The sequence below is a fragment of the Giraffa tippelskirchi genome, chromosome 1 (assembly GCF_054371585.1).
Source record: "Giraffa tippelskirchi isolate mGirTip1 chromosome 1, T2T-mGirTip1v1.2.pri, whole genome shotgun sequence".
In the NCBI taxonomy this organism is placed as follows: Eukaryota; Metazoa; Chordata; class Mammalia; order Artiodactyla; family Giraffidae; genus Giraffa; species Giraffa tippelskirchi.
In genome coordinates, this window is record NC_137275.1 from 148,597,923 (window position 1) to 148,623,461 (window position 25,539).

At 34.1% G+C, this 25,539-nt stretch overlaps 1 protein-coding gene across 18 annotated transcripts in view; it reads left to right on the forward strand.

Moving 5' to 3' along the window:
* Positions 1-25,539, forward strand: part of PSIP1 (PC4 and SRSF1 interacting protein 1) — a 38,029-nt gene that overhangs the window by 7,302 nt on the left and 5,188 nt on the right. For 8 of the 18 annotated variants that reach the window (XR_014056576.1, XR_014056577.1, XR_014056575.1 and 5 more), the window contains 8 exons: positions 7,984-8,122; positions 10,302-10,406; positions 11,286-11,348; positions 16,534-16,630; positions 17,685-17,760; positions 21,521-21,749; positions 22,659-22,777; positions 25,468-25,523. Coding sequence is in view for 14 of the 18 variants with exons in the window: in XM_081499747.1 (XP_081355873.1) it covers positions 7,984-8,122; positions 10,302-10,406; positions 11,286-11,348; positions 16,534-16,630; positions 17,685-17,760; positions 21,521-21,749; positions 22,659-22,777; positions 25,468-25,523 (884 nt within the window). In the remaining 4 variants the exon portion in view is untranslated. Of the gene's footprint in view, positions 1-7,983; positions 8,123-10,301; positions 10,407-11,285; positions 11,349-16,533; positions 16,631-17,684; positions 17,761-21,520; positions 21,750-22,658; positions 22,778-24,078; positions 24,762-25,467; positions 25,524-25,539 lie in introns of those variants that run through there. The other 10 variants (XM_081499853.1, XM_081499862.1, XM_081499847.1 and 7 more) reach the window with 3 other exon arrangements.

Below are 25,539 nucleotides of genomic sequence, written 5' to 3' on the forward strand. Positions count from 1 at the left end.
ATTGTTGTGGTTTTTGCCATACATTGACATGAATCAGCCACAGATGTACATGTGTCCCCCATCCCGAACCCTCCCTCCAACATCCCTGCCCATCCCATCCCTCTGGATTGTCCCAGTGCACAGGCTCTGAGTGCCCTGTTTCATGCATCAAACTTGGACCGGTCATCTGTTTTACATAGGGTGATACATATGTTTCAATGCTATTCTCTCAAATTATCCCACCCTTGTCTTCTCCCACAGAGTCCAAATGTCTTTTCTATCTGTGTATCTTGCTGTTTTGCATATAGGGTTGTCGTTACCATCTTTCTAAATTCCATATATATGCGTTAATATACTGTATTGGTGTTTTTCTTTCTGACTTACTTCACTCTGTATAATAGGCTCCAGATGAAACTGAGACTCATCCACCTCTTTAGAACTGATTCAAATGTGTTCTTTTTAATAGCTGAGTAATATTCCATTATGTATATGTACCACAACTTTCTTATCCATTCTCATCTGCCAATGGACATCTAGGTTGCTTCCATGTCCTAGCTATTGTAAACAGTGCTGCGATGAACATTGGGGTACACATGTCTCTTTCAATTCTGGTTTCCTCAGTGTATGTGCCCTGCAGTGGGATTGCTGGGTCGTATGGCAGTTCTTTTTCCAGTGTTTTAAGGAATCTCCACACTGTTCTCCATAGTGGTTGTACTAGTTTGCATTCCCACCAACAGTGTAAAAGGGTTCCCTTTTCTCCGCACCCTCTCCAGCATTTATTGTTTGTCGACTTTTGGATAGCAGCCATTCTGACCGGCGTGAGATGGTACTGCATTGTGGTTTTGATTTGCATTTCTCTGATAATGAGTGATGTTGAGCATCTTTTCATGTATTTGTTAGCTATCTGTATGTCTTCTTTGGAGAAATGTCTGTTTAGTTCTTTGGCCCATTTTTTGATTGGGCTGTTTATTTTTTTGGAATTGAGCTGCATGAGCTGTTTGTATATTTTTGAGATTAATTCTTTGTCAGCTGCTTTGTTTGCTATTATTTTCTCCCACTCTGAAGGCTGTCTTTTCACCTTGCTTATAGTTTCCTTCATTTTGCGAAAGCTTCTAAATTTAATTAGGTCCCATTTGTTTATTTTTGCTTTTATTTCCATTACTCTGGGAGATGGGTCATAAAGGATCTTGCTGTGATTTATGCCAGAGAATGTTTTGCCTATGTTTTCCTCTAGGAGTTTTATAGTTTCTGGTCTTAGAAACTATTTAGATCTTTAATCCATTTTGAATTTATTTTTGTGTATGGTGTTAGAAAGTGTTCTAGTTTCATTCTTTTACAGGTGGTTGACCAGTTTTGCCAGCACTTGTTAAAGAGATTGTCTTTTCTCCATTGTATATTCTTGCCTCTTTTGTCAAAGATAAGGTGTCCATTGGCGCGTGGATTTATCTCTGGCCTTTCTATTTTGTTCCATTATCTATATTTCTGTCTTTGTGCCAGTGCCATATTGTCTTGATGACTGTAGAAACTCAGAGTCTTAACCACTGAACCACCAGGGAAGTCCCTACAAGTGCTGTTTTATAACACCCTGTGTGAACTAGTCTATGGTTACGTCTCCAACCTCATCACATTTTCTTTTTTTTACTGTTACACAGGTGTATCTTGTCTCAAGTCCTTCCTGATTGAAGACCTATCTTTCCCAACAAAGAGAAAACAGATTTTCGGTCATTTAGCTCTTAGTTCAAATCCTCTTTTTTTATGCTCATTTTTCCATTGCAGGAATGACTGAATTTTTTTTTTTTTTTCCTTTTCCTTCACCCACAAGTGAAAAGCTTGGAGAGCAGAGACCTCGTCTGTCTTGTTTATCATTATTTACTTAGGTGCCCGGCACATAGTAGCTGTTAAATAAATGTTTGGTAATAGACTGAAAGCTCTATGACTTAGATAAAATCAATTTGTTGATGATGAATTTGCTGTCCATTAGCTAGCATTTCTGTAGTGTTTAGGACAGTTGGATTAGAAGACTGTCTTTGAATCCTGCCTTTTATTTATCTGCTCTGTGACCTTGAGCAGGTTTACTTAGCCTTGTCCTTCTCTTGTAAAATGGGAACAATAAAATACTCTACCTTACAATTCAAGGTGCAAATAAGATACTACATGAAAAATGCTTAAAACAGTGCTTGGCATGTATTAAACACGAAATGTCAACTATTTGTAATTAAAGTAATGTTGCATATAATTTTTCTACAACTAGTAAGTATGCTTATTAGATTGTTTGCAATGCAGTTTGTTTTGTTGACTAAGTATCATTGTTAATTGAGGGAATACTCTCATCTAGGTCTACTTAACTTCTCTAAAGTCTAGAAATTTTTAAATGAAGATAGTGTTTTTGCCACTTTATCTCTTTACTGCTCATCTTAATTCAAAGATGTTAGATGCTCAATTCTAGGAACTTTGAAAATACCCATCACAGGTCATTTCAAAACCTGCCTAACCTACAGTTATTAGGAGTGAAGGTGAATGAGAAAGTTCTGCTGGTTGATCAGTTTTTTGTATCACCTGTCCACAAGAAAGGAATGAAAAAGTGAATCATAGGATAGGATTTTATTTTCTTCTACACTGAGTTGTTTTATACAATTTCAGTACTACAGACATAGCTGTATGTGTTGGTGTGGAGTTTGTATGGTTTCTTATAATGAGAGGAACTATTTCTTCATCTCTGTATTGTCAAGTTCCTGGCACATAGTAGATGTATCAGTTGTCTGTTAAGTCATTTTCTGTTATAAAATAGTGTGTGCTGTTATAAAATCTAGTTTAAAACTATGTTTCATATTTTGTGATTTAATAATAATAGGGAAATGAAACATCAAGTTATAGTCGGTGTTTTAAAAGGAATAAGTTTATTATATTATTACTTGACAACAGTTAAATGAGTTTTGAAGTTCAAGTCCTCAGCTGTGATAAACTTTCCCATTTATCCCATTTCCCAAATATCCCATTTTTTTATATGCTACTTCTGGTTTGCTTTAAAGGATGCTTTTAGGTGTGTGGTAATTGAGTTTTTGTGAGGTGTGTATGTGTATGTTCTTGTATGTTCATTGTTTCCAGAAAAGTGACTTTAGAGAGATGACTGCTTTTCTGTGTACTTGGATTCTGAAAAATCAGGATACACAGAAACACACTTTAGGCATATGCCATGTAAGAAACACACTTGCAGGCTTTGGAATTATCTAAGTTGCTTCAGAATTATAAAGTTAATACTGTAGTTAATGATTTGCTTTTTCTTAAGACATTTTCCATTAGCTTTAATCCTTGTGGGCTTTGACAATTGGTATTTGAACTCTGGGTTCATGTGTATAGGGATATGGCATCAATATTTTATTAATGTATAAATCAGTGTTTCAGAGACTGTATTACAGTGGTTAAAGGGAACCTGTTTAAGGGAACATTTTACAGAGTGAAGGCTCTGTTATTTAATAGCTCAGTAACCTTGCTTGCATCAGTTAATCTTTCTGGCTTTCAGTTTTCTAATCTTTAACAAGGAGGATCTTGGTGATCCCTAAGTTTCCTTTCAGTTCTGGAATTTGGTGGGTAATGTGCTTTCAATTAATGTATATCTTTTTATTAAAAATTTTTTTTAAACAACATTAAAAGTTCTCTACAAAGGAAGCACATCATTTTTACTGTTTTTTAGGGGAAAAAACCCTAAACCTATTACTGTTTTTAGTGTATTTTCTTTGAGATTCATGTCATTTAAAAATTGAAAGCTTTGAAGGATGAATCAAAGCTACAGCTACAGAAAGTTGTGCCCTTGGGGACTAGTGATGGCTGCTTAAAAACTAATCTGATCCCTGTTCACCAAACCTACGAGATTGCATCCCTGGGGAGGATTCTTTGTGTGTGTATGTTTTCTTCTTATTTTTTAAAATTGAAATGTAATTGATACATACTGTACAAGTTTAAGGTATTTTGATTTTGATACATTTATATGTTGCAGTGTTATTACCACCATGATCTGATACATTTATATATTGCAATATGCTTACCTACCACCATAGCGATAGCTAACACCTCCAACCTCCATCGGGTCCTGTAATTAGTCATTTCTTTTTTGTGGTGACAACATGGGAGGATTCTTTTTTCATCCACCATAATTTTTGAATCTCATTAAGGAGCTCTGTAGTCTTGAACATACCATTTGAGGTAGCAGTTCTACTTAGAATTTATTAGGAAAATATGTGAAAAGATGGAGCAATACATTATTTATTATAGTTACATTTTATAATAGAAAATTTGATACAGGAAATGGTCCAACAGTAGACAAATTAATTTGGGGAAAGTTATTCAGTGAAATCGTATTTAGCTCTTAAGTAACTGTTGATGTGAAAAGATGTTCATTATAATTTTAAAACGTATTTATAGATCAGTAGCATATACATTAAAATTACATGTTTATATAGATACACATACTACAAACAAGTGGGTGAAAACGTGGCTATCTGTAGTTGGTAAAGTTCTGGATCATTTTTATTTTCTTTAGAATGTGGTATTCACTGAAAAATATTTTAACACTTTATTAAGATGTTAATTCATATCCCAAACAATTCAGTTAAAACATATAATAGATCTTAGTATATCCAGAATCATGTAGCCATTAGTACAATTTTAGAACATCTCATCATCCCAAAAAGAAACCTGTACCCATTGGCAATTATTTCTTGTTTCTCCTGTCTCTCCCCTGGATTGCCATAGGGAACCATTAATTATTTTTTTAAAAACTATTTATTTATTTATTTGACTGTGCTGGGTCTTAGTTGCAGCACTTGGGTTCTTGACTTGTGGCATGCAAACTCTTAGTTGCAGTATATGGGATGTAGTTCCCTGGTCAGAGGTAGAACCCAGGCCCCCTGCTTTGGGATCATGGGGTCTTAACCACTGCACCACCATGGAAGTCCTGGAAATCAATAATCATTTTGCCTATTCTGGGCATTTCATATAAATTGAACTATACGATTTGTGGTCTTTAATGACTTTTGCTGCTATGCTGCTGTAAACACTTGTGTACAAGTTTTTGTGTAGATGTATCAGAAAAGGCAGGAGAGGTGAGAGACGTGGGTTCCATCCCTGGGTTGGGAAGATCCCCTGGAGGAGGGCATGGCAACCCAATTTCCTTACACTCTCTCAGTAACAGTGCATTTAATATTTTGAAAACTTTTTAAGGTTATGGAACAATTGTAAGTTTTCCTATTTTTCAGTAAGATTGCGTTGCATGGTCATTTTTGTGGTCTCTTGTTGTCATGCAAAGTGGGGACTACCTGGCAAAGTGGAGAAAAGAAAAATAATCCATATAAGTATAATTGAAACCTTTATACACTAAACAATATCATGGTGGAATCAATTTTGATTGAGAGCAGGAGAAGAGGGCGTCAGAAGATGAGATGGCTGGATGGCATCACTGATACAATGGACATGAACTTGGGCAAACTTTGGGAGATGGTGAGGGACAGGGAGGCAGGCCTGGTGTGCTGCAAGAGTCGGACACGACTGGACACCTAAACAACAAGAAAGAATCAATTTTCTCTTTTGAATAGCGTTTTGGTTTAGAATCATTCAAAAATGCCCATGTTTGAGGTTTTAAGACGTTTTTCTGTAATTTTATTAAGTATTTAATATTTAAGGTCCCTTCCACTTCTTGTAGTTGGTGCCACCAGTTTTGAACCCTTTGGGGGATTCAAACTATAAATTAGCCTGACTTTCTACATTGCTGTTTAGTACCCAACTTTCTCAGTCTTTACAGCTTCCAAATCTGATAACATCTCTTTGCCTTATAGAAGTTGTGAGGTTTTAGGAGGGAGAATTACTTTGTTCTTACCAGAAGTATATATTGTATTTTTGATGGAGTTTTAATTCAAGTCATTTACTTGGAATTTGGAGATGATTATGCTGAATTGCTTTACTGTTTTAACTAAATATGTTAAATTTTCTAAGCTTAGATTGTGGGTAGGAGTGGATAATGCTTAGTAAAAATCTGAATTTCTGGATCAGATGAAATCATGATAATTTGTGTGCATTAACTGATGTGCAATTAAAATACATGGATACTTTGAGTATTTGTAAACTGAAAAATTTAAATAATAATTAAAGCTGACATATAATTGATTATATTTAAGTAAAGCTCTTAGTCTCTTGTTGAAATTTTATTCTAAAGCCTTTTAAAATATTCTAAACTAGAATGTTAACTATAGTCTAGGTCCCTAATTCTTAAAAAAATTTCAGCAGATAATGGAATTTGTGATACATAATTAGTAATTAATAATCTTAAATGGTAGCATATTTTAGAGGAAATGAGTAGTAATTTGATTTTCCTCTTGCTTTGGAGAATACATATATATCAACTATTATGGCAAAAACCTTACACATTCTCTGTATCGACCTTTATAGGATTGACAAATTTCTGCAGAACTGACTGACCTAGGGAGATAAACAAGGGGTTTGATTCTGGGGATTATATCTAAAGACATATGTATATATACACAAAAAAATAGTTGATTGTCATCATTCACAGGTTCCATATTTATGAATTTGCCTGCTTACTGAAATTTACTTGTAATCCTAAGTCATTAACTATGGGGTCTTCATGGTATTGTCTGTGTGCAGTGGCAAAAAATGGAGTAACTTGATGCACGCATGCCTAGCTGAGGCTGAAGCTAGCTGAGGCTGTGCTTTACCTTGTTTCAGCTGTCATACTGTAAACAAGTGTCCTTTTTGCAGTCTGCGTAGTGTCATGGATTTTGCATTTTTGTGCCTTTTCTTTGGTCATTTTGTTGTTTATCAGTCAATTCAGTTCAGTCACTCTGTTGTGTCCAACTCTTTGTGACCCCAGAGACTGCAGCACGCCAGGCCACCCTATCCATCACCAACTCCCGGAGTTTACTCAAACTCATGTCCATTGAGTTGGTGATGCCATCCAGCCGTCTCCTCATCTGTTGTCCCCTTCTCCTCCTGCCTTCAATCTTTCCCAGCATCAGGGTCTTTTCAAATGTGTCAGTTCTTTGCATCAGGTGGCAAAGAACCTGTTGTTGTTTATAATAGCACCCTAAAGTGGTGCTGAAGTTCTGGTCAGTGTTCCTCAGTGCAAGAAGACTGCTGTGCCTTATGGAGAAAATGAGTGTTACATAAGCTGTTGGCTGTAAGTTCAGTGTTAATGAATTACCGATGTATATTAAACAAGGTGTCTTTAAACAGGAAGATGCATAAAACAATGTTATATATTGATTGATTGACAAAAATATGACCAGAAGAACCTACCCTGTATTTCCCCTGCAGCAGTGGTATAGTATTTCCTTAATTCAGTGTTCATGGTGACATTTTAGAATACAGTTATCATGAATAAAAGAATTGACTATAATATATATGTGTCTACATGTGCATGTGTATATATGTGTATACACACATAAATGAACAAACTAGTGATATCATCTGATTTCTCATTGAATACAATAAAATTCTGAACATTTATTCCAAAAATCTACACACATAAATAAATATTAAAACATACATTTACCTTATTGACAGTGTTTTGAGTTGTATAATATTCCAAATTACTTTGAAGTAAAACTATAGTTGGAATTCATTTAAATGTATTGATTAATGCAGTCTTGTCACATCTTTTTTTTTCATTTTAATGCATTTTTTATAGCAAAATTTGTAAAATTACACAAAATTTACCATTTTAATCATTTTCAAATGTACTGTTTAGTGGCATTCAGTACATTATTGTGCAGCTTGTGTGTTTTTTTAAATAGAATTATGAATCTAGGAGTTTCTGACTGAATTTAATAAAAGTGTTTGGAATTAAACAGGTATTTGTGGCTACCCTTTAACTTATGTATGATGTTTAATGCATTCAGATTAAGAATTTTTGATGATTGTGTTCATAGGGTAGTGTTATTTAATAACTTATATTTGAGATTGCATTACACTCACATTCCCCTCCCCCTTTTTCAGTGCTTTTTTAGGCCCAAAGGACATATTTCCTTACTCAGAAAATAAGGAAAAGTACGGCAAACCAAATAAACGAAAAGGCTTTAATGAAGGTTTATGGGAGATAGATAACAATCCGAAAGTGAAATTTTCAAGTCAACAGGTGCGTCATATTACATAAAACTTAGTTTAGTATTACTTACTCAGTTTTGGTGAATAAACACAATTCTAGCTATAGGAAAATAATTGAAGGGTCTTGTAAATTTCAGATTAAGTTCTTGTGAGGTTGAACCTTGGACTTTTATATCTAGATAAGTGAAAGTATTGCCTTCATGGTCAAACAGATCTCAGAAAGCTAGGAAATAGTTATTTAAGTCCTGATTGGAAGTTTATTTAATGTATTCCATATGTTCTGTTTTCTTAATTTTAATAATGTAATATTAATAATATAAATTTAAGGTTTAATAACAAAGGATGTGTTTTTATTTTAATTTCTAAATCTATAAAATTAGAATATGAACTTCATGTGGGTTAAATTAAATATGTGACAAAAATACTTATAGCACTGTGCAAATTATATTTGTTTTTGGTTTCTATAAGAGTAACCTTTAAACCTTTTTATTCTTGGCTTGTGTGTATATGTTTATGTATGTATTCAGACTTGAGTCTTTAAAAACTGGATGAGTGTGAGTAAACCTGAGGGAAATAGCAACACACTGAAAATTTTGCAAGTTTGTATCTTTTAATCTACATGTTTTTTAGTTCTTTGTCTGTGCCAGGCTTTTTTCTCTTGTTTGAAACCTTCAGATGCTGTTGTGTCTGGAATATTTAAATCTTTGATTGATGTTACAGGGCTGCATTAGATGATCCTAAGTGCCTTCATCAGCCACCCAAAAGTTATTTGTTACAGTACTTATATCGTAATTGTTTCTGTACTAGTCTTAACTGCCACAGGCTTGCTCTATAAAGAAGTGGTATGTGTCCTGTGTGCCTGGCATTGTTATATATGTGTGCAGAGAATAGTTATCCACTAAATGTTTGTTGCACAACTGTAAGAATTGATGAATGATTTCCCATCCTTATTGCCTTGACTGTGTAATAGGAGTCCTAAGAGACTGAGTTGATTATTTCCTGAAAATAACTTTTTGTGATTTAACTTGGATTATGCATCCTATGATTGTACCTTCAAAGTCATTTTTATTCTCCAGATTGTCTTGCATAGTCACTTTATTCTCTGTTCCCATCTACCTACTTAATATCCAGGTAGTTTCCATGATACATGTTGATACTTGGAATTTTCTGTTTTACAATGAAATATTTGGTTGGCTGTGTGCATGAACCCCAACAATTTTCTGTTCTAACATAAGTGTGAATGATGATGCTGGTGTGATGTACTGTGTTCCCAGCCCAGACATCCTCAATGGCACATTCCTGGGGTTTGGTGCAAGCATTTGAGCCCAAACTTACATAAAAGAAACACCAAAAATTTGCCATCATTAATTTATAAATATCTCTATAGTGCTATAAGTAATTTTGGACACATTTGTACATTTTTTTATATACCTTTATAAAATTTGTGGATGATCAGCATTGCCTTTTTTACAAAAAAGGAAAAGGGTTAACAGTATAGAAGACTAGCCAAAGGAAATAGCTAGAAAGGTGCACAGTTTGGATTACATTGCCATCATCTTGTAAATACGTGCTTTACCCTCACCTCTGGTTGTCATTATTTTGGTTGGTATTTTGAAACTCTAGGGACACTAAGTCACCTGCTTACAAGTATTTTCTCATCTGGGGGTACTTTTAAAAATTAATGATTATTGACTCTCATTCAATGTCTGTTAAATCAGAATCACTTAAGTTTGGGTTTCAGAAATCTGCATTTTAAGTAAACTAAGTTTGAAATATAGATCAGTCAAGGTCCTTAAATAAAGTTGTGATATATATATATTATATATATATATATATATATATACTTTTTTAGATTAGCTTCTTTATCCAGAATATTACAGTAGTTGCATATAGTGTAGGTCTGTGCTGTTCTAAATCACCTTACATTGTATCTTGTTGGGTGTTGGTTAGAACATCAGGATGGTATTCTTTGTAATTGTACTTTTAATTTCTGCTTCATAATTTTATCTGCTGAGCTTATATGCATCAATTGCAGGAATAGTAGCATTTAAAACTGTTTATAACTTGTGCATATTAGAAGTATCCTGTGCAACAGAAATAAGGATACTTTTCTAGCTTTTTTGCAAACAGGCTTTGATTTTTTTATGGACACAAATTTTAAAGTTGGGCTAAAATCATTTTGTGAAACTAATAGATTTGATTGTTCATAGGCATCAGCTAAACAGTCAAATGCATCATCTGATGTTGAAGTTGAAGAAAAAGAAACAAGTGTTTCAAAGGAAGATACCGACCATGAAGAAAAAGCCAGCAATGAGGTGTGTTTAATTTCTCTTGCATTCTAAATCCATCTTGTTGCAAGGAAGAATTGTAAAATGAGTTGATTGTGGCAAAGTAGAAAGTAATCTTCAAAGCAGTCAAGTAATGAATGGGAAAATATTAAAGATTTATTTCCTTGTGTGAATATTAAATATAATATTATAAAATAATTTTTTCATCTTTATACTTTCTGGCTGCTCCAGGTCTTAGTTGCAGCCTGCGGAAAGGAATCTTTAGTTGCAGCACATGGAATCTAGTTTCCTGATCAGGGATCCATCCCAGGCCCCCTGTATTGGGACTGCGGAGTCTTAGCCACTGGACCACCAGGAGGTCCTTGGGTGTTGTTATTTTGCTGTGCAAAATATGAGGTACAGCTAAAAGAGTGGCTTACTGTTTGTTAGGAATATTTTTAAAGTGAGGTGTTGTAGATGGATGTAGGGGAAAGGACATTGAACCAAATTTTTAGAAACCTACATTTATTTCCAACTCTGTATTTGATTATCTGAGTGGGAATACTTATTTAGCTCTTCTAGGCTTCATAATTGTTACATGATCAAGTCCTGGCCACCTCTTAACATTAACAGTCCTAAAACTGAAGATTCTGCTGTAGAAAGATTCGTGTTTTGTAAATTTAAATAGACGAACCTCCCAGTGTACTAGGAAATGTGACTTTAATATTTGATCTGACGAATTTTTTTTTTTTTTGGACAGAGATACCAGTAATTCCTCTTACTTTGTGATGATAATATTAAGACTTTCAAAGTTTATAATTTCAAACAAGTTCCCTAGTTCTTTTAGTGAAACATGTTTGTGATTTTTAATTTAAGAAACTTTCTTTCAGTTGTGGCATATCAGTTTTATCTTTTTTTCTTTTATAGGATGTGACTAAAGCAATTGACATAACCACTCCAAAAGCTGCCAGAAGAGGGAGGAAGAGAAAGGTAATCCTACAGCTTAACCACAGAGATCTTAAAAGAATTTTTATTTTAGCTGGATTGAGGAAGTGTAGATAGTGAAAAAACTGTACTGTTTAAACTTAGCGTTTCACTCTTAAGTCCTTATTGTAAAGGATAGGTTATGTTTACATATCCAAACTGTTGCTTTCTTAGTGATACAACATCCTTAAGTTGAATGGTAAACAAAATGCACCAATTTTCATTCCTTTTTATCTTACTGCCTCAAGTTTTCTCTAAAAATGGATAATACATATACTTATAAGATTATTGAGAGGATTAAATCAGTTCAGACATATAAAATATTTATAATAAATCCTTATACATGGTAAGTGCTTTATAAATATCCACTATTATGCTGTTACTACTTTACAACATTGTTGCATGAAATGAGAGGATGTGACAGTTTGGGATGAAGTACATCTTAGGATTTTAATTAATGTTTTCTTCTTTCCTATGTGACGTTTTGTTCATTATACCTTTTTCTGACCTATATATGTCTGAGACATATATAGGTCAGAAAAAGTATTATTATATGACAAAGCTACAAAGAAAACTTGCGTTTAGTTTTTTTTTTTTAATGGCAAATTATGCTATTTATTGTTTTGGCCAAGCCACACAGCACATGGGATCTTAGTATGCAGCACATGGGATTTTAATTCCCTCACCTGGGACTGAACTCATGCCCCCTGCATTGGAAGCAGATTCTCACAATTCTCAACTGCTTCACCACCAGGGAACTCCAAGGGTTCAGTCTTTTAAAAAGGGTGGTTTTTTTTGTTTTTTTTTTTTTCTCACGTAGTACTGTAGTGTGAGTTCAACGTCTTTAATTAAAGCCACTGTAATTATTTGTTTTCATATTTTACTTCCAGTGGCTTTTTATCCCCTGTGGGGGGTGTGTGTGTGAAGGGGCTATGATAACTTGAAAAAGATTTTAAAAGATAGGCAGAATTTTGACAGGCAGATGGAGGAGTAGGGAAGGACAGAGGCAGAAGAGAAAACTTTGCTTCAAGCATTTCTAGTATTGCATTTCAGTATTATCAGACCATAACATTTGAGGGAAACAAGTATGAAAAACACCAATGTGTTATCCTGAAGAACTTCAACTTAGAGAAGTGGTGGGTAGCCATTGAATCATTTTAAATTGCAGATACTTCTTTTAAAGCAGTGTAAATGATGGGAATTGAAGTGAAGCAGAGAGAGACTAGTTTCCTGATAAATTGATACAGAATTTTGGTACTCACTTCACTAGCCCAGGCAGAAAATCATCAGTGAATAAGGAAGATAATGTCTTTGTTCTGAGTTACATTTTTGTTGAGACAGACAGTAAATACATAAGACAATTAAAATGGGGAGTTATGGTTGTGACTTGGATGGCAGAAAGCGAAGAAGAACTAAAGAGCCTCTTGATGAAAGTGAAAGAGGAGAGAGAAAAAGTTGGCTTAAAATTCAACATTCAGAAAACTAAGATCATGGCATCTGGTCCCATCACTTCATGGGAAATAGATGGGGAAACAGTGGAAACAGTGTCAGACTTTATTTTTGGGGGCTCCAAAATCACTGCTGATGGTGATTGCAGCCATGAAATTAAAAGACGCTTACTCCTTGGAAGGAAGGTTATGACCAACCTAGATAGCATATCGAAAAGCAGAGACATCACTTTGCCAACAAAGGTCCATCTAGTCAAGGCTATGGTTTTTCCAGTGGTCATGTATGGATGTGAGAGTTGGACAGTGAAGAAAGCTGAGCGCCGCAGAATTGATGCTTTTGAACTGTGGTGTTGGAGAAGACTCTTGAGAGTCCCTTGGACTGCAAGAAGATCCAACCAGTCCATCCTAAAGGAGATTAGTCCTGGGTGTTCATTGGAAGGACTGATGTTGAAGCTGAAACTCCAATACTTTGGCCACCTCATGCGAAGAGTTGACTCATTGGAAAAGACCCTAATGCTGGGAAGGATTGGGGGCAGGAGGAGAAGGGGACGACAGAGGATGAGATGGTTGGATGGCATCACCGACTCGATGGACATGGGTTTGGGTAATCTCCGGGAGCTGGTGATGGACAGGGAGGCCTGGCGTGCTGCGGTTCACGGGGTCGCAAAGAGTCAGACACGACTGAGCGACTGAACTGAACTAAGTTATGAAAACCTTTCTAAAGAGTTAGCCTAACATTTTTAGTGGTGTAGGTGAAAGATGGGATGCTAAGAGCCCCTTAAGGGGTAAAGTTAATAGTTGATTGAAAGTGGGTGTGAAGGGAGAAGGAGGAAGCTAGGATGACTCAGGGTGGTAGCTTGGATGACTGGATTATATACTGAGATGCAGGAGATGTTTTGGGAGTAGAAGCTGAGGAGGATGTGAAACACCTTTGAGAATTGGACTGAAAATATGTATTTCTCTGACACCAAAAGGGGTAAAGGTAGAAGTTACAGATGTGGTCTCGTATAAATAAAGGATATTAGATGGTTAGTCAAGGGGAAAAGTTTACCGAGAACCACACAGAAACCAGAATCCTGAGGTAATATAATGGCCATGAAAGATTGCCTTGTATAATTGTGGTGGAGAATGAACTGTCAGGAGAAAATCTAAGAGAAGCTATCAAGATAAACAAGGAAGGAGAGAATTTTAAGAGTGAGGGTGTAGTTAGTAGTGTCCTGATGCAGAGGGGGTCCAGTAAGGTTTGACAGTTGGGATCTGCCAGGATACTTTTAAGGTCAAATGGTAAGAAACACGTGAAATAGGCTAAAGAATAAAATGTTTAATGTTAAAATTACACTGTGCTTTTGAAATCTTTGAAGTGAGGAGAGAGAATGCAATAAGGATTTGCCATGGTTAAGGGAGGTTGTTAAAGTAAAAAAAAATATAATAGAGGCTTTAACACTTTTTCTTTGTGAAACTAGAAAATAGCAGATATTCAAAGAGTTTAAATTATTGAAAGTTAAGAATAATGCTGAGTGAGAGAAGAGGGAGAACACATTTAAAGAAACTGACTTCATGGGAAAGAGATATTTTTCATCTTTTTTAACATTAAAGGGAATGGACTATTAAAAATTTCTAGGGAGACTTGGAAATTAAGGGAATCCCTTCCTGCTGGCCTCAGTCTCTCCCTTCTCCCTCACTGAATTCAAAGCAAGACTGCATATATGGTATAAGGCAAGAAGGAAGGATTGAAAGTTTATGCTAGAGGGAGGAGAAGGAAAGGGAATGACAAAAGACAGGGTAAAGGATTAATGGATAACTTTGACCACAAATGAAGCTGCATAAAAAGAATGCATGTTTGTAGATTTTTTTTTTTTTCCAGCAGGGCTCAGATCAGTAGGGAGTAATTAAAGCGAGAAGGTAGAGTTTTATGGTAATCCTCTGTTGGAGATTTCTGGGAAAGGTGCAGCAAAACAAGAATGCAGATGAATAACAGTCCCATGAGGTTTTTGTAGGGTTGGGAGGCCTTTATGTAAAGCCATGAAGGGAGTAGAGCTAGCAAATGGGGTAATAAGTGGGGAGAAAATTTGTCAAAGGATTAGAGATCTCATTTGAAAAAACCCCGGATGCTGGGAAAGATGGAAGACAAAAAGAGGGGGTCAGGAGTGGATGGGATGGTTAGATAGCATCATCAACTCAATTGCCATGAATTTGAGTAAACTACAGGAGATAGAGGAGGACAGAGGAGCCTGGTGTGCTGCAGTCCATGGGGTCATAAAGAGTCAGACTCCACTTAGCAACTGAACAGTAGAGGTCCCAGTGAGATAAAATGTGGAAGAAATTTATCTAGTCAGAATATTTGCATTTAAGATATTTAGATATATATTTGAAATAATAAATAGTCCTTTCTCTAGATAAAATATTTATTATTCTTTGAGTTTATTAATATTTTCATGAGGAATGGTTTTGACTTGCTGTAATAGTCAGGAATATATGTCTATGGAAGGGCTGTACTTTTGCTTATTAAAGTGTTTATTTATGGTATTAGTTATAGATAAAGTTGCTATCTCTAATTGGTAACTCCTCAAAGATTCATACCTCTAATTCTTAACGCAGTGTCATGATTTATTTCCAAAAGTTGAAAGTGTAATTGAAGAGAGGTTTTTCTTTTGGCACTGAAAGAGCTTATTAGTTTGAACTGAATTTCGGAGAACTTTGGCCCTCCTAGTGTTTGCAAATCAGATTGTTGATTAAAAGATTGAGACTTTTCATCAGTAAGATTGGATTATGCAGGTTCTTTCGTGATGCTTTATTGCCTTTATTTTGTTAGGTAGTTCAGGCTGAATTCTAAGTAGTTGAGGGTGAGGAAGCAGCTCATAGCAGTCCTCATTGCTCTTTTTGATCTCTTCACTGTTTCTTTTCTCTCTTCCATTATGATGTTATGCTTGCATTTCCTTTCTAATTGGTGGTTATTCACCTTGGTTCTACTCTAATGCTTGAATTGATTAAATGGATTCTCATTTGGGGCTGTTGTCTCATTACCTTTAGGGCATTATAGTTTGCAAAGGTTTGTTGGGATTTCTTTACAGTAAGTCCTTCTTGATGGAAAATAGAGTAACTCCTAGGGAAGAACAGCAGATCTGTCTCATTTCAAAAATAAAATGTGTATATTAACAAAGTTAAAGAATGGAAATACCAGCAAGTTAATTTATTGCCTTTTCTAACATTAATTTAGGTTGTATATCGTAAGTACACATTGTAAAGTGTTAGCATTTTGAGATACGTAATGAAAGTACATTTATAAGCAATGTGTGGGCTATTCAGTGTAATTATACTTTATTCAACACTTTGCATCAAGAATATTCAATTTATTTTTACAAATGACTCTTTTTAGGTTGAGAAGATCTAAAAAGTGAAGTTTTATTGTTCATTTCCTAGAATTATAAGCTAAGTTTGAGGATATCACTGAGTCAACTGTTGAAAAATGAAAATCATACAGAAGTAATGCTTAGGGACTTCCCTGGTGGTGGGCCAGTGGCTAAGACTGCGCTACAATGCAGGGGGCCCAGGTTCAACTCCTGGCCAAGGAACTAGGATTCCACATGCCAAAACTAAGACCTAACACAGCCAAATAAATGAATATATATTTTTTTTAAGTTATGCTTATATTTGAACTTATCTTACAGTGGCATGTTTTTGCCATTAAACTAATAAACTTGGAATGCCTACCATGCTAAATAATTTAAATCTTTGTTATTCAGGCAGAAAAGCAAGTAGAAACTGAGGAGGCTGGAGTAGTGACTACAGCAACAGCATCTGCTAATGTAAAAGTGAGTCCTAAAAGAGGACGACCTGCAGGTAGGATTGTTAATGTTTAAATATCTGGCTTGTGATCAGTATTCTAATCCATTTAAGTGCTGTACCTCAGCTGCTTTGGAATAGGTGAATAAACACTTGGTTATGTGTAACATACACATTTTAAAGAAGATAAACATTAAGGTTTCTGCTCTCTGATAAGGTATTTAAATTCAAAATAATTGCCTGAGACTTTTTCATTTTCTGTTTATCCCCATTATATTTTCCGTTAATAGGAGCAAATGAGGCTGTGGTGAGATATAAATTCCATGACTAATGGGTTTATTTTACCTCTTACTTTAGAAAGCTTAAGCTTTCCAAATGGAATCAAAGCTTTCCAAATGGAATCAAAGCTATTAATTTTTAAATTTTTGCATTCTTTATTAGGACCTATACAATATGCAGATGTCTTCAGCCTATTTAAAATATTTTCCTAATTTGGCAAATAGGAAATAGTTTGGAAGGATCTGTCTCTAATACAAAGTAAAACAAAGAAAGTTAGCCAGGATAGAGACAGTTTTTTTTCCTACTTCATAATATAGGTTTCTTAATGAAACAGATTTAAACTGAGTAATACCCCCCAAATTTGTTTACCTTACTTTTTCTTTGGATTTTAATATTGTAATGGATCAAATTAATGGTATTGTTAGAAAATTTAGTGAATTCTGATAAAGAATTTTCAAAGTCGTGAACATAGATTTACAAATGATACTGTAGTATGTATATGAATGTTGAATATAAGGGCTATTATCTACTATAAAGTTGAACTTTGTGACATTCCTGTTAAAGCAACAGTGAAGGATGTTCTTTTAAGTCCTCAGCCATACTAAGGATAAATTGAAAATAACCTTGATTTACTTCTCTAAATTGTTGTTACTCATTTGAACGAGGATATGATTTTTAAAACCTAAAGTAAAAAAAAAAAACTAAAGTAATTATATCTGTAATAACTACTAATTAATATTCTTAGTATGTATATTTATAACTTTTATATATGATGTCTACATCTTGGTGGGAAAACTGATAGTTATAAAAATTTTCTTCCTGTGACTGTTAGCTACAGAGGTCAAGATTCCAAAACCAAGAGGCAGACCCAAAATGGTAAAACAGCCTTGTCCTTCAGAGAGTGACATGTGAGTATTATAATTAGTTGTGCAAATGATACATTTCACTTTAAATATGCATAAACTTTTTTGCGTTTCTACAAGTTTTTATTTACAGATGATTGTTATTACTGTTTTGTATTAGAATTATGAGGGAACTTCTTTAAAACATAGTTTTATTATATAAAAAAGTTAAAGTTGATAGGGAACCAAGAAAAATCTGGTATCAATTCATTAATCTAAGACATTTTCTTATATATCAGGATGTAAGATACTCAGATAATGCCGGGTAAAATTTATAATAGTTTGCTTTGTTTAAAGAAATTTTTAGACAAAGTGTTTTTTACCCCACCCCCAGACAAAGTAATTTTGAAGCAATTTCCATGAATCTTGCTCCTCCAGAATAGCCTTTATTTCCAAATAACACTTAAATTTTTGTAAATGTAAAATTTTAAAGTCTTTTGGAATGATAACTGCTTTTAGTTAGCAACAAAACAATCAATATTTTCCTTTTTTCTTCCTTGCCACCTTTCTTTTCTCTGTGGATCTTGTTTGTGTCAGCTTTCTGGGTAGAAACTTCACCAATAGGAATGTATGTCTAAACAAACAGGGCAAAACTTTGTAGCTATTGTGTTTGAAGATTTTATAGGAAAAGGTTCAAGTATGTCATTTAAGAATGGATTTACAGTGTTTTGAATGAAAACAGTTTATTGGAAATTTCAGTTAGAGAACAACTTAAGAGTGTTGGTACTTTTTAACCAATATATGTTGAAAGAGTTTTATTTTACTGCCAAGCCAGCTGTTTAAATATTCTCAAAAACAGTGGCAAAAAATTACAACATGGTTTTAATTACTATAGTGAAATTAAAATATAAAGTACATGCAGGTGAGTTTGTTGTTAAACATTTCAAATGAATCTCTCTCATCCCCTCTGTAAGATGTCTTCTCTAATCAAGGCATCAAGTCTAGGATTTCATGATCAGCTTAAGGCCTTCATGTAGAGACGCAGGAACTAAAACACAGGTCATCTGCTTCCCTCTCCCCTTTATATATGCACATTGATCTGGGATAGGGAACCATAAATACTCCCAAGGACAAGATTTTGAGGCATATAGCAGCCATTGCTGCCTAGGAAATAAATTCTGTTGGGAAAATATTGTGAGATCCCCATTTATATATAAGGGTATTTCCTTAATTAGGTCCATCCCACTTTTTCCTGACAGTATCTTCCTAGTCCATTTCTCTCCTTGACTTTTGACCTATTCTTTGGAGAGTTCTCTACTTTTTCAGTATCATCTTTAGTTGATCTTTTTCAATATCAACAGTTGTACTGGAAAGTACTACCTTCCTTACTAGCTGAGCAGCTTTCTCAGTCTCCTTTCATAGTTTAGGGAGTTTGACCCAAGATTCCTTTTTAAATCTCCATTACTTTCCCTTAATGCAGATTGGCGTCACTTTTGGCAGTAATAATACTTTATTGTTAGTGTGTGTGTCCATTTCATTCTAGTCAGCTTTATGTGCAGTGGTCTAACTCATAAGACTTCCCCAGACATGCTTATCTTTTTACACTTAAGTAAAAGTACTTTGAGTTTATATGTTTTATTGAAAACCCACTTCCTGGTTTCTTTTTCCTACAATCATTTGCTTATCAGAAGGATCAAGGTATCTCAGTTTGAATTCTTAAGGAAAGGCTGGCAACTTAATACATTACCTTGACTGGATCTTTGACTCCTATCTTTGTCTCAATTTAAAAATTTTTTATAGGCTGGAAACAACTTTCAACACTGAAATGCATGGAATTTTTTTCTCCTTCCTTTGCTGTCCTATTATTTTTTGAACTTACTTTTTCTTGAAGTACCCGATCAAATTTATGTTGATAAGAATCAACTGAAGATGCCAATATTTTGTCTTGAAACCTCTTCACCCAGAGCCACATATTCACTGAATAAATTTTGATTCCAATTATCACAGATGATAGTTTTATGTGTTGTATAGTAGGGTTTCAAATGCAAAGCAAGTGTCACACATTCTAGGTTTCCATGATGGACAACTCCAAATAGCATTAGCTTACAATATTTATTTCTCATTTGTGCTGTATGTAGGCTAGGCATTGGCTGTTACAGCTACTCTTAGCTCCGTATCTAGACAAAAACTCAGTGGAGCACAGAGCAAAACTAGATAAACCCTTTTAAAATGTAAGCTGTTCACCATAAGAACAATGGTTATCTCTGGCAGTGACAGCTTCTTTGCAGTGGGTCCTGAAATGATAAAACAGTGGAATGGAGTCCAGAAAAGCAGAAACCATCTCCTAATCCTCATGTAAAGATCTGTTACAAATCATTGAGATATTTGGGTTTTTTTTTATTAAACATGTATTTATAATTTCCTTTAGTCCTTTAGTATAATTTTCCTACCATACCTTGACCTATTAATAGAGAACTTATCCCTAAGAGGTCTTTTTTTTCACGGAAGATGGTAAGGAGGGAACTATGGTGAAAAGACTTAATTGTAGTTGTGTTTATGGAAATTCTCTGCTTTGATACTGTTTTTAAAACTTAATCCATTTCTTAAGAGCATATGATACACGTTTTAAGTCTACCTTTAAAAAAGAAAAGTAGTCACATGTTTCTCCAGTGTGTGTGTCATAATTCTTAAAATGTTTATTCCTCGTATGTATACATTTTTCTTATTTAGAATACGTTGCTAGAAGCAGATCTATGGGGATAAAAGGATATTTTTATTTTTAATACCTGCCTCTTTGCACAGGGGGTAACATTTAGGGGGAGGCAATTGGTCAGTATCTTTTAAGAGCCATGGAAATGCCTTTTATATTTGATCCTCTATTCCACATCTCCACGAAATGATCATTATCAAAATATTTAATTTGTGGAAATACTAAAGTCAAGTGGTTTTACTTGCCTGCTTTTTCTTCCATTGATTAAAAGTAAAGGGTGAAACCCATACAACATTTGAAAATAAACATAGCCAATGACAGTTACATGACAAAAAATTTCTAAAGAAATAAAATGTGATTTTTGTGTGTGTGTGTGCAAGTTAATCATCTCTTAAGGGTTCAAGGAAGTAGTTGTCTGGAAAATCAGTTGATTTGGAATTAACATATTGGGCTAACTGACCTTTTTGCACCATCATTTTCTCACCTGTTAAATGGAATGGGTTGGCTAATGATCTGGGGTCCCTTGCAGCTTTTAAATAACATGTGAAATTCTCAATAAAATTCCTTGAACACTGCATAATATTAATTGGCCATATATGCAACCCATTATATGCATGAATTGAGCCTTTTAAATTGCAACGAATATTTCTTCAAGTTTTAAAATGACTGTATTTCACCATACTAGTTTGATTCTACAGTTGTATTTTTCCCAATGTGGCTAAAATCTAGGGATCTCACACACCTTATACACTGCTGTTCCCCAGAGTCAAGAATAGTACCATGACATCTAAGATGGTACCCAGTATTATTTTTAAGTGAATGAGTTAACAAAGAACTTAGAAAATGGGGGGGAAAAATCACTCTTCTATTACCCTAATGCCACTATAATTTTTCTATCTTCTAACTTATATTAAAAGGATGTTCTGTTTTTTTGTGATAGGCTGATAATGACCCTTCCTTACATTTTACTTGAAGATATTTAAAGTTTGTTTTTAAATAACAAACTATGTATAGTTATTGTTATCCAAAATAGTTATTAACTCGGAGATTGTGGTTGAATGACAACATCTATAGATACATAAAATTTTATTTTTCATTGTTTTACCTGTGAAATAGGGTAACTGAAGAAGACAAAAGCAAGAAAAAGGGGCAAGAGGAAAAACAACCTAAAAAACAGCTTAAAAAGGATGAAGAGGGCCAGAAGGAAGAAGAAAAGCCACGAAAAGAGCCAGATAAAAAAGAGGGGAAAAAGGAAGTTGAATCAAAAAGGAAAAATTTAGCCAAAACAGGGGTTACATCAACCTCTGATTCTGAAGAAGAAGGAGATGATCAAGAAGGTGAAAAGGTAGAATGTTTGCATATCAAATAAAACCTGTTTTATTTTTAGTTTCTTGTGTAGTTCTTAATCTTTAGATCAAGATTTCAGTATCTTTAAGAAAGTCTATAAATATGATTAAAAGTTAAAATGAATTTCTTTACCTTTCTGAATAAACTTCAGTTAGCTGTGTTAAAAAGCAAATTTGAAGCTTTATTGTACATTGTGAGTTTATCTTACCTTTTCACAATTATATGGGAGTTAAATGTTGCATGATAAACTTCCAATAACCCCATCTACCTAGAAAAGGTAGGAAAGTAAAGAATTAAGCCAAGTAAGTTGTGACCAGTGACAACAGATGTAAAAAGGTAAATTTATACATAGATTTATATTATTGACCTCAATGAGCACTTCAGACCTATTTAGTGTACATTTTACTAGTGGTACTTTATTTGGATGCAACAATTTAGGAATTTCATTAAAGTTTTCTGTATAAAAACAAAAGTTTTGTGTATAGCCTTGGAAATTATACAGACCTAGGTTGTGTAGGTCTTTCATTTATGTTTATCTAACTTATTAATACCCTCAGAAGCCCCGGACCTAAAATTCCATAGGTTGAGCAGGCACTTATAAGTAAACGGTACTGAAGTCACAGTGTAGAGGCAAACAGCCTAATGTACTTCATTTTAATCCATATTAATCAAAGCATGTCATTCCTATAGCAATGCAGTAAATAGATTATGAATCCCAAATTCATCAAGGGGAAAGTTAAATTTAGATAGCATCAACATGTGTAATTCTAAGATTTATTTTAATTAATAATTTAAGTATTTGTCCCTTAAAACTAGTTGCTGCTTTTCTCCCACAATTGTAATCATAGAAGCATTAGTCGCTGACTTGATAGTTAACTAAAACCATCCTAATTCTCAAATAAAACAGAAGAGAAAAGGTGGAAGAAACTTTCAAACTGCTCATAGAAGGAATATGCTCAAAGGACAACATGAGAAAGAAGCTGCAGATAGAAAACGCAAGCAAGAAGAACAAATGGAAACTGAGCAGTAAGTATTTTCTTATTCTAAATTTCAATTTCTATTTTAAGCCAGAATGAAAATTTTAAACAATAGAATCTCATTTTCCAGACTTTCTGAAGCCTTCTTTGCCCATGTGTTAGAAATATGTCTTCAGTTTATGATAATCATATTTCAGGCTTCATTCTTTTCTGAGTAAAGAGGATGAAATTCACTGAGATAATCACCCTATGAATTATTTTTAATTTAAACAGAAAGTGCAGATAGGGTTTAACTGCTTCAAGGCTTTGTAGAAAATGTCCTCATCTTCTACTGTTTTCTCGTATAATACTAAATACAGAAATGATAAAGTAGTGGACAAAGAATCAAAGAAATATCTATCTTTGTCATACCACCAGCAGGCCTCCCCCAGAAGACCATCAAAAATAACAAAAGCACAGTTGGAAACCCATGAAGTCAGTGCAAGTAAATCTAACAGGCTGACAGGGTTTGCATTAGATGTGTGCAATATAAATCAAGATAGTAGGTTTTGATACTTGGAGATAATATATACTTACCATGGGGAATTTCTTCCCCCTTTAAGTTTATTCTATAGAATAATTTTATAAGGAAAATAGCAATGACAATGATGTTTAGCCTTCATGTGTTTAGTACACTTGTTTTCTTAGTTATCTTTAGACTGTCTCTTCCGAGGTCTCTCTGAAAAACGTTTCTTTCTTTGTGAAACGTCTTGCATTATTCTGACTCAACTGTTTTTTTGTTGTTTTAGTGAGGAGGTGATTTTAAAAACATGCTGTAGGTCACTAAGACAAACTTAAGCAGTGAAATTCTTAAAAAAACTATTCTTAAATAATTTTGTACCTTTTCTTTATATAATCAATCTGTAAGCTGAAAGTCTTGTTAAGTATAGCATTTGACCATCTCCTTTCTTAGTTTTTTGGTAGTTTTTTGGAGGATATATAAGCAGTTTTAGCTATAAGAGGGAGTAATTTAAAAATTGATTTAAAGGTCAGAAACGTTACTCCCTTTAATCTGTTAGTCTTGGGCCATTTATGTAAATATTGAGTTATTTTTTTGTTACCTATCCTTTCCTGTCCTTTCACTGAAAAGTTGTTGGACTGTTTGTTGCTTTTAACTTTATTGTGCTCCCCAAATTAAGATATAAAATTAGTTGTTGCTTAGTAAATCTAGCCCAACCCTTTAGTATCTCAAAGTTAATCTTTATGTGTTTCAATTTCTTTTTGAATGTCCTCCGAATGTAACTTTCTCAAATTCTAATATTTGTGTTTTCTTTCCTTCTTCTGTTATTACAAAACTTTGTACTTGGACAGTTTTGCTCTGTAAAGCATTTCAGATGCAGCTTGTATGAAATGCATTATGCAAAAATAAAGTTTATTGTATTGTATTCCCAGCCAAACAACATGTAATCTACAGTAATAAAAAATATATCTCATTTTGGGCTCAAAGCATTAATCCAGTTACTGAAAAGAGAATACAAGTGGAGCAAACAAGAGATGAAGATCTTGAGACAGACTCATTGGACTGAATTTCCCCCTCCCCCCCTTTGATGGAAGAATGTTCCAGATTCTAAATTGAGGACTTCATTAATGGCATTATTACTGTGTTATGATTGTTAAAAAAACATTTCCTGTAAGGTACACACTACATACTAAGGTCGGCCATCATTCCTGTTAAGTTTTTTACCAAGCTTAAAATGAAGCTTTGTATTTGAAAGTTATAAGCTCAGATGAAGATGGTGGTTGTACATTATTTCATTTAGAAAATATAAAAGTTCATTTTGTTTTGAAGCTAGGTGTTAAACTGGAGTAGCTATATTATATCCCTAGAGAATGGGGCAGTTGTGCCCTTCCCTTGACATTCCTTTGTTGTTTAATTCTTTAGAATATTAATAATTGTTTTTTTAATCCTGAGAGATTAAACGGTAGACTTGTTAAGAAAACAAAAATGAAACTGTAACCAAAATTTTAAAATAAAGTTTTTTTAAAAAAAAAAACCTGATTTTTAGATATTTTTTGTTCTTGTCTATTTCAATTGGTTTATTACAGTAGGGCCCGAACTCTTAAGTCAAGGTACTAGAAATTATTAAGAATTCATTTTTAAATGGTTATTTTTGTAATTTACAGTAAAATGGTACCTTTTCATTTGTGAAATGGTATGTAAACACTAGTGAATGTCATTTAAGTTTGATATAGTGGCAAAAATAAATCCCACTTTATTGTAATATAGTAGCATTATAGTCTATTTAATCTTGTAACTAACTTTGAACCCCTCAAATTACCTACTTTTTGGAGATGTGGGAACAATTGAATCAGTCTAATTTGACATGCTATTTTAGAATTCATGAAACATAGGCATTCTCTTCCCACTATGGCCTATTTATCCATTGACCCTGCAGTTGGTCTTTTAACACACTATTGTTGGAATAAAACTGCACAAAAGCAGCTGTTAAAATTGGTAATGCCACTGAAAAATTAGATTGTTAGATTATTTTAGCATATTAATTTTTATGCTGAGTTTTGTTTATACTAATTAATACTAATGTGGCATTGCAGAGGTCTAAAAATTATAGTCAATTCCTTGTGATCTAGGTCACATAACTATTTTAAAGAAAAAAAAAACTTACAAAAGGGATTGTGGGCATTTGGTAATCAGCCACAGAGTACCAATGTTTTTGAAATATTTGTGTTAACATTTGATAGGCAGAATAAAGATGAAGGAAAGAAGCCAGAAGTTAAGAAAGTGGAGAAGAAGCGAGGTTAGTTATTTCACTT